This window comes from Trichechus manatus, unplaced genomic scaffold (assembly GCF_000243295.1).
Source record: "Trichechus manatus latirostris isolate Lorelei unplaced genomic scaffold, TriManLat1.0 scaffold00038, whole genome shotgun sequence".
Lineage (NCBI taxonomy): Eukaryota > Metazoa > Chordata > Mammalia > Sirenia > Trichechidae > Trichechus > Trichechus manatus.
In genome coordinates, this window is record NW_004443974.1 from 1,648,724 (window position 1) to 1,658,561 (window position 9,838).

Genomic DNA, 9,838 nt, shown 5'->3' on the forward strand with positions numbered 1-9,838 from the left:
CTTTGCATGTGTTTGGTGGCCTTTTGAATGTCCTCTTTGGTGAAATGTCTGTTCAAGTCCTTTGCCCATGTTATGATTAGATTGTCTCTTTGGTGTTAAGCTGTTGAAGTTTCGGATATATTTGGTTATTAGATTCTTATCGGCTGTATGGTTTCCATAGATGTTCTCCTAGTTAGTAGCTTGTCTTTTCATTTTTTTGGTAAAGTCTTTTGATGAACAGAAGTTTCTAATTTTTATGATGTCCCACTTATTTATTTTGTCTTTTGTTATTATATTAGATAATCCATTATTGAAAGCTACTCCTGACAACGTTGACCCTGCTTTTTCTTCTAAGCATTTTATGGTTTTAGGTTTTTTTCTTTAATTGTACTTTAGATGAAAGGTTACAGAACAAACTAGTTTTGAATTTAAAGAGTTAGTACACATATTGTTTTATGACATTGGTTAACAACCCCATGACATGTTGACACTCTCCCTTCTCGACCTTGAGTTCCCTATTACCAGCTTTCCTGTCCTCTCCTGCCTTTTAGTCTTTGTCCCTGGGCTGTTGTGCCCCTTTAGTCTCGTTTTGTTTTATGGGCCTGTGTAATCTTTGGGAGTGACTTCATTACTGAGCCAAAGGGGTGTCTGGGGGCCATACTCTTGGGGTTTCTCTAATCTCTATCAGGCCAGTAAGTTTTGTCTTTTTTAGTGAATTTTGTAGAATTTTTTCCTACATTTTTCTCCAGCTCTGTCCGGGACCTTCTACTGTGATCTCTGTCAGAGCAGTCAGTGGTGGTAGCCGGGCACCATGTAGTTGTACTGCACTCAGTCTGGTGGAGGCCGTGGTAGTTGTGGTCCATTAGTCCTTTGGACTGATCTTTTCCTTGTATCTTGTTTTCTTCATTCTCTCTTGCTACCGAAGGGGTGAGACCAGTGGAGTATCTTAGATGGTCGCTACAGGCTTTTAAAACCCCAGACGCTGCTCACCAAGAACATTTTCTTTATAAACTGTGTTAGGCCAATTGTGATTTTAGTTTTAACCTTTAGGTCCTTAATCCACTTTGAATTTTTTTGTGTGTATGGTGTGAGGCATGGATCTTGTTCCAGTTTTCTTCATGTGGCAATCCAATTTTCCCCACATCATTTATTGAAGAGACTCTTCTTTCCCCATTGAATGGACTTAGCTGCCTTGTCAAAAATCTGTTGTGTGTGTTTATTTATGAACTCTCAATTCCTATGTGGTATTTGTAATTTACCAGGTTACATATTTATTTCTGCCACTTGACTCTGCTGGCAAGTAGTGTTGTTTATTGATGTTTGTATTTGCTCGGTGTATAAATTGGCACTTGATGAATATATATTGTTCAAGGAAAACAATAACTCTTAATAATCATTTACCTTGTGCTAAGGACTGTCCTAGACACTTTTGCAAGGAAAGTTCCTGTAATAACTTTATAACATAGTGAGTAACATCTCTGTTTTATAGGTTAGAAAACTGGAGCTAAGACATGTTAAGTAACATGCCCGAAGTCACACAGTTAGTGTGGTAGAAGATTAATAGCTCCCAAAATGTCTACATCTAATGGAGAATTAAGGTAGCATATGATGTTAACATTGCAAATCAGCTGACTTTAAGATTGGGAGAGTGTCTTGGATTATCCAAGTGGGCCCAGTGCAATCACAATGTCCTTAAAAGTGAAAGAGGGAGGCAGAAGAGCCAGTGTCTATAGAGATGTGATGTGAGGAGGCCCCTACTCATTGTTCCTGGCTTTGAAGACGGGGTGGAGGGCCATGAGCCAAGGCATGCAGGCAGCCTCTTGAAGGTGGAAAGGGCAAGGAAACAGATTATCCTCTAGAACCTCTAGACAGGAATGCAGCCCTGCTGACACCTTTAGCTCTGTGAGACCCATGTCAGATTTCAGTCTCCAAAACTCTAAGATAATATGTTTGTGTTGTTTTAAGGCACTAAGTTATGGTAATTTGTTACAACGTTCTTAGGAAACTAATATAACTAGTGTCAAGTCTGGGATTTTAGCCTTGGTCTGGCTCTAAAACGCATATTTTTTTCTGTCATTCCATGATCATGTGACTTCAAGCACTAAAAATTAACTAATGCATTCCTTCATAAAATAAATACATCCTGGGTACCAACTATCTAAAGAGTGATGAATTAGGTGTTGGAGTCAGTGATCAAAATTACTAAGTTCCTACATCATGAGCTGTATAGTGGAGGAGGCAGACAGTAAACAAAGAAGCTGTTACCAATGCCAGGGTCTAGTGAAGGAGCACTATGGGTACAGTGAACAGGAATAGTAGTTTGGGGAGGTAGAGGACCACATAGTCAGCTGGTCCTTGTCCTGAGCAGGGTGAGAAAAAGCTGGCTAGGGAGGAGCATTCTGGGCAAGGAACCATGTAGACACATGGCCTCAGCCTGGAGAATATGAGGTCATCTGAGGAGTGCACGGGGAGCGGGCATATGTGGGACTTCGTGAGCAAGCAGCAAGGCAAAGAGACTGGACAGGTAAGCAGGGGTTTAAATAAAGGACTGACATGGATGAGTTGATGTTTTAAAAAAGGTCAGTCTAACTGCTGTGGGTTTGAGGTATGCTTTAGAGGAATATTTTGGAGCCCTGGTGGTGCAGTGGTTAAGAACTGCGGCTGCTAACCAAAAGGTTGGTGATTTGAATCCACCAGCCGCTCCTTGAAAACTCTATGGGGCCGTTCTACTCTTTCCTATAGGGGTCACTATGAGTCAGAATCAACTCAGTGGCAACAGGTTTGTTTTTTTTGGGGGTTAGATGGATTTGAGATATCTTTTTTAGTGGTAGGATAGAGAAAATTTGCTCTTGAATGTGGGAAGTGAGTAAATGAAGTTCGTGTGGCTGATTAATAAGCTGGGTAGGATGGAGGAGGACTAGATTTTAGGCCAAAAATCATGCTTTTTGTTTTGGACATGTTTAGTTTGAGATGCAAAGGAATCATCCAAGTTTAGATGTTTAATGTGCAGTTACATATATGAGACTAGATCTTGCAGGAGAGGTTAGAACTTGAGATATAAATTTGGATATCTTCGGCATCTAAACCAAACCTGTTGCCGTTGAGTTGATTCCGGCTTGTAGAGACCGTACAGGACAAAGTAAAACTGCCCCATAGAGTTTCCAGGGAGAGCCTGGTGGATTCGAACTGCCGACCTTTTGGTTAGCAGCCATAGGTCTTAACCACTAACTATTTAACCAGTTAACCACTACACCACCAGAGTTTCTCTTCAGTATCTAGATGGTGTTTAAAGTTGTGAGTATAAATGACTACCTAGGGAGCAAGGACTGAGAAGACAGGCAAAGGGTCTGTCTTATTTACCTAGGGTTGCCATAACAAAACATCACAAAGAGGGTGGCTGCACAGGACAGAAATTTATTATCTTACAGTTCTGGAGGCCAGAAACCTGAATGCAGGGTGTGGCAGGGCTATGCTATTTTTTATTGGCTCTAGGGGAAGATTCTTTCTCATCTCTTTCAGCTTCTGGCAGCCCTGAATGTTTCTTGGCATTCCTTAGCTTGTATGTAGATGGATCCTCAGATATTGTTGTTTTCCTGTGTATGACCCTTTTGTTATAAGACACCGCTTAGAAGGGATTAGGATTAGGGACCATCCTGCTCCAGTATGATCTTGTTTAACTTAACTGATAACCTCTGCAAAGAAAAATTCTATTTCCCCAAACAAGGTCACAATGACAGTTACAGGGGTTAGGACTTCAATGTGTCTTCTTTAGGGGACACAATTTAAGCAGGGTCTAAGAAGAGATAGTCTTGAGGAAAGATGCAGCACTGCCTTGCTCCGAGAGGGCTCTGAGTGAGGGGAATAGGGGAGAGGCTTCCATCTCAACGAGAAGCCAGACAGGGTGAAGAAAAGTTGAACAGAAGGGAGGAGATGGAGGCTGTCTGAAGAAAACCCTTCAGAGAAATCTTATAGCAGAGGAGAGCAAAGAAACAGGGTATAGCTGATGGGAGACGTGGAATATGGAGGTTTTTAGAAACCTGCAAGAGCATGCTTGTACAGGAGCAGGCCACCAGAGAGGGTGAGATTGGTGCAGGAGAACGGACAGTGGGAGGCAAAGCCTTGAGAAGACAGTACCGTTCCTACCACTGGAAGTTCAAGTCTTTCCTCATGGGCCTGACTTCCCAGCACTGTGAGCGTTGCCTAGCGCCTCTGTGTCGTCTGTTTGCATGACCTGCTCCCCAACTCCTGCCTGTGCTTTTAGGCCCAGCTCAAATGCTATCATTTCTGTAAAGCCTTTCCTGAAGGTTCGCAACCAGAGGAAATCTCTCTTTGTATTGCATTCTAAAGTAACTTTTTTTTTGGTGTATGTTATGGTATCATCTTACAAATATGCTGATATTTCTCTCAAATCCTCTCTTGACCCCATTCTCCCTCCAACTACTGTCAGATAGTCATCTGGGCTCTGCCTTCAACATATATCAGTCCATGAAATCAGAGCAAACAATTCTTGAACTTCTGCTATTTGCAGGTCACTGTTTGAAGGGCAGATAAATTAGTGATGAAGAAAGCATGATTTCTGTGTAGTTGGCAGTAAACAATCTGGTGGGAGCCCCGTTGGCGCAGTGGTTAAAGCGCTCGGCTGGTAGCAGAAAGGTTGGTCAGTTGTTCAACCCACCAGCTGCTCTGCAGGAGAAAGATGTGGCAGGAGAAAGATGTGGCTGTCTGCTTCTGTAAAGATTACAGCCTTGGAACTGTGTGAGGCAGTTCTAGTCGGTCCTGTAGGGTCACTATGAGTCAGAATCCACTCAACCGCGGTGGGTTTTTTTTTTTTTTTTTGTAATGTAAATCCGGCAAAGTTGCATGAAAGCTTCCTAGTATTTTATCCATCTTTGTAATTCCTATAATAACTTGGTACGTGTGTGGGAGCATTGATAGTAAAAGAATGTGTTTGGCCTTGAATGAGTTATTTCATTTAATCCTTGAAACAACCCTTCAAGAAGGTATATACTGTCCCTTTTTACAGAAGAAAACTGAAACTTAGGGGAGATTATCTAACAGCTTGTAAGTGATGAGTTGGAATTTAGTCTTTGTTATTCTAAATTGCTCTTTCTGCTTTCCTACAGTAGTGACCCTTGCAACTCTGGCTGGTGGAATGCTTTGAAATGTTACTCCTGAATTTACAAGGGCCTTTTGGAGTTAACATTGATGTGAAGCTGTCTGAAATAAAGCTGCTAGTTGTAAAGTTGTTTGTATTTCAAATGAAACTGTTGTTATGATTTGTAACAGAGGCTTCTTTTTGTTATTTTTTCAGATCCTCAGACTTCAAGGGAGATTTTTGATTTTGCACGAAAGGCAATTTGTCCTCAGGTAGGGTAAATGATTGCTCTAATTTTTCTACACCTGAGACTTGCGATGGTCAACCATTGATGGTGAATTTTTTCTCTAAAATAGATTGACCTGAAGAGATACGCTGTGCCCTCAGGTATGCTTCTCTTAAGGAAATATAATTTCTTAGATTACTAAATTAATGCATTAGTTGACTTTCATTTAAACAATGAGTGAAAGTAAATATGCTAACATCTACGATTTTTACACAACAATATTTATAGGTGAAATTTTGGGGACCACACAACTTGGTTGAGATAGTCACACTTATGTGAAATGATTTAAAAAAAAGTATTTATGTATTTTGTTGTTGTTGAAATACAAACAGCAAAACATATACCAGTTCAGTAGTTTGTACATGTACAATTCAGTGACATTGATTAAATTCTTAGAGTTGTACAACCATTCTCACCTTCTTTTTCTGAGCTGTTCCTCCCATTACCATAAACTCACTGCCCCGTAAGGTTAGGTTAAATGATTTTTAAAGAAATCATTCAGGGCATCTTTGTCAAATAAATCCCTGTCCTATTTCTGCACCTCATTTTGAGGTTCTCCAGCCACACTGGGGCCTGTCAATTCAAGTGGAGGCTGGTAGTTCTCTGGGTTATTATATTGTAGTGGTATTGGATTACCATGGAAACAGCTTGAACTTTGACACATACTGGGAGCTTTCTTACTTCTTTGTTCTGGCTCCTGTAGTTCTATTTGAAATGTGATGGCTTTGTGATTGCAGCTGGTTTGCGCTTGTTTGCCCTGCATGCATCCCAGTTCAGTACCTGCCTTCTGGACAACTATGTGTCTTTATTTGACTTGCTGTCAAAATGGTGTGGCCATACCAATGCAGAGCTGAAGAAAGCTGCACACGCGGCCTTGGAGGCCTTTCTGAAACAGGTACTGCCGGTTCAGCATTCATTTAAAAATATTTTTTCCATAAAAAAAAAAAATTCCAATCTTGTGCATATACATTTGAGGGATAAACAAAACTTGATCCATTCCCTTCTGTAATATATAAAGAGAAGAGCTTTATTATTGGTCAACTGTCTGGGTGGCAATAGGCCTGAAAGAAAGCTAGGAAGATTCCAGATCGGCTACAGGGTCTCAGAGCTAAGGTGAAGGCAGAGTCTAGTGGGCAGAAGAAGTGGGTTGAGGAGGTGAGAGGAAGGACTGGGCTGACAGAGGCTCCTGTGAGCCAGAGGGCTGAGATGTCAGAGTTGAACAGGCAGCCAGGTGGGGCGAGGAGCCCCAGGTCACAGTAGGTATGGCCGGCTGTTGGGGTAAAATAAGATGCCTGTGTTTCAAATCTCTTCCAGAGCAGGGAGAGTCTGTTTGCCTCTGTCTGATGTCCATCTAGGTGGGATGTGCTCAAAATTTGAGCCTGCGAATATGGGAACCTGTTACACTTGGTAAGGAAAGCTGAAAGATACCCAAAGGTATTTGAAAATATTTGCTGTACAGGCTCAGGGCACAGGGATTAAACTGCTTTGGTTGGTTCCGAGGGATATATACTGAAGATCCATAGTGAGAGTTTTGTTTGAAGCAATGTTAGAAATGGATAAATGGTAAGTAAACTCGCAGGCTAGTCCATGAACTATCTGAACCATGGTATAAATGTTATTGGCCCTAGATTCAAGGCCAGAATGTACAAGAAGAAGAGAGGGAAGACATTGCTTTCCTTTTTCTAGATGTAGGCCCAACTCAAACAAAAATGTAGAGTTGATGTTTTTGTCCTTTGATCCCCCTCTCCCATCTTGCCCCTCTCAGCTTCCTAATGTCCCCTGCTGTCCTACCCCTTCCCATCAGGCTTGCCTTTGCTTCCACTTTATTCTGGGTGTTACGATGACCTCTTCTTCCTGTCCCCGTAATAACAACTCCTGTTCCTCTTAATTTGATGGATCTTAGTAGTTAAGGAAAATAAAAGTTTGAGAAATTATTTTTTTTACTAATTCACTCAGATATGTTTACATCTCAATAAATAATTGCTCTGATAAATCTCATAGCAGGTGGAATTTCAGGCTTTGTTACTAATATGAATACAGATGTCTAGGACTTGCTAGGGAAAAGGGGAGTTGTGGGGGGAACCACAAATGGTGGCATCCCTGAGCCCTGGCTCCAGACTGTGTCTTTGTTTTATAGCCTCTTTTTGTCTAACTCTGAAAAGTATGGTTTTCAATCTACTTTTCCCTGATAGTGTACCCTTGGCAGCTGGTGACAGCATAGAGGGTGACATGGCATAGTGAATGGATGGTGCTGCAGACTGAAAGTATGGATTGTGGTCAGCAGGAATGGCAGGAAGACGAGTGTCTCATTGTCCTACAGCCTTCCCTCTGCCCTTAGGTACATAGAAAGTCTGCATTCCAGGTTCTTCCCAGAGAATTTAAATGTAGACTTTCTCTCCAGTTCTTAATAGAAATTATTTTTAATGAGTGATTCGAATGGTTAATGTGCTTGGCTGCTAACCAAAAGATTGGAGGTTCAAGTCCACCCAGAGGCACCTTGGAAAAACAGCCTGGCGATCTACTTCTGAAAAATCAGCCCTTGAAAACCCTATGGAGCACAGTTCTACCATGACACACATGGGAGTGCCATGAGTTGGACTCGACTCCACCAAAAGCAAACCCTTTGCCACTGAGTTAATTCCAACTCATGGTGACCCCATCTATTACACAATAGAACTGCTCCATAGGGTTTTCTTGGCTGTGACCTTTTTTTTTTTTGAAATTTTATGTATTTTGTTGAGAATATACATAGTAAAACACACCAGTTCAACACTTTATAAAATTTAGTGACATTGATTACATTCTTCGAGTTGTACAACCATTTTCACCATCCTTTTATGAGTTGTTCCTCCCTTATTAACATAAACTCACTGCCCCTAAGGTTGCTATTGTCAATCTGATCCCGTATAGGTAGTTTCTAAAAGAGAATAATGCTCAAGGCAGATTTTTTTTTACTAATTAAGCTAAACTATTGTTCAGTTTAAAGATGGCTTCAAGGGGGTATTTTTGGTTTAAGGTTTAAAGATTATCTCAGGGCAATAGTTTCAGGGATTAATTCACCCACCATGGCTTCAGAAAATCTAGAGTCCATGAGAATTTGAATTTCTGTTCTGCATTTTCCCCCTATTGATCAAGATTCTTCTATGGAATCTTCGATCAAACTGTTCAGTAATGGTAGCCGGGCACCATCCAGTTCTTGTAGTGTCATGATAAAGAAGGCAGTTGTTCATGAAGGCAATTAGCCATACATTCCATATCCTTCTTCTATTTCTGACCCTTCTTTTGTTGCCCCACGTGCATGGAGACCAATTGTTGTGCCTTGGATGGCCTTTTGGGAGCTTCTTTTTTTTTTTATTTTTTCCCATACAAAAATTTATACAGACATTGTTAATGCGACCCTAATTGCGCTCCCCATACTGTGACACCACGCTCCTCCTTTCCACCCCTGATTCCCCATGTCCATTCAACCAGCTCCTCACCGGCTCTGCCTTCCCATGTCACCTCTGGACAGAAGCTGCCCGTTTAGTCTCTTGTATCTACTTAAGCTAAGAGGCACACTCTTCAAGAGTATCAGTTTAAGTCCCACAGTCCAGTCCAATCCCTGTATGAAGAGTTGGCCTTGGAAATTGGTTGAGTTCTGGGCTGATAGAGAATCCAGGGGTCGTGCTTTCTGGGGCTCCTCTAGTCTCAGTTAGACCATTAAGTCTGTTTTTTTTTACTAGAATTTGGGTTCTGCATCCCACCTTTCTCCTGCTCCATCAGGGGCTCTCTGTGTGTTCCCTGTCAGGGTGGTCATTGGTGGTAGCCAGGCACTGTCTAGTTCTTCTGGTCTCAGGCTGATGTAGTCTCGGGTTTATGTGGCCCTTTCTGTCTCTTGGGCAAATATTTTCCTTGTGTCATTGGTGTTCTTCATGCTCCTTTGCTCCAGGTGGTTGGGACCAGTTGATGCATCTTAGATGGCCTCTTGCAAGCTTTTACGACCCCAGACGCCACTCACCAAAGTAGGATGCAGAACATTTTCTTAACAAGCTTTGTTACACCAGTTGACCGAGATGTCCCCTGAAAGCATGGTCCCCCGACCCCTACCCCTGCTGCTGTGTCTCTCAAAGTGTTTGATTCTATTCAGGAAACTTCTTAGCTTTGGTTTAGTCCAGTTGTGCTGACTTCCCCTGTAGTGTGTACTGTCCTTCCCTTCATCTAAGATAATTCTTATCTACTGTCTAGTTAGTAAATAGCCCTCACCGTCCCTCCCCACTCTCCCTCCCCACCCTCGTAACCATCGAAGAATGTTTTCTTCTGTGTTTAAACCTTTTCTTGAGTTCTTATAATAGTGGTCTTATACAATATTTGTCCTTCTGTGACTGAGTAAATTCACTCAGCATAATGACCTCCAGCTTCGTCCATGTTATAAGATGTTTCAAGGCTTCATCATTGTTCTTTATTGTCGTGTAGTATTCCATTGTGTGGATATACCATTT

At 41.7% G+C, this 9,838-nt stretch overlaps 1 protein-coding gene across 3 annotated transcripts in view; it reads left to right on the forward strand.

Moving 5' to 3' along the window:
- Positions 1–9,838, forward strand: part of PRKDC (protein kinase, DNA-activated, catalytic subunit) — a 362,155-nt gene that overhangs the window by 28,082 nt on the left and 324,235 nt on the right. For all 3 annotated transcript variants that reach the window (XR_002823982.1, XM_023730648.1, XM_004375604.2), the window contains 3 exons: positions 5,291–5,346; positions 5,431–5,461; positions 6,098–6,255. Coding sequence is in view for 2 of the 3 variants with exons in the window: in XM_023730648.1 (XP_023586416.1) it covers positions 5,291–5,346; positions 5,431–5,461; positions 6,098–6,255 (245 nt within the window). In the remaining variant the exon portion in view is untranslated. The remainder of the gene's footprint in view (positions 1–5,290; positions 5,347–5,430; positions 5,462–6,097; positions 6,256–9,838) is intronic.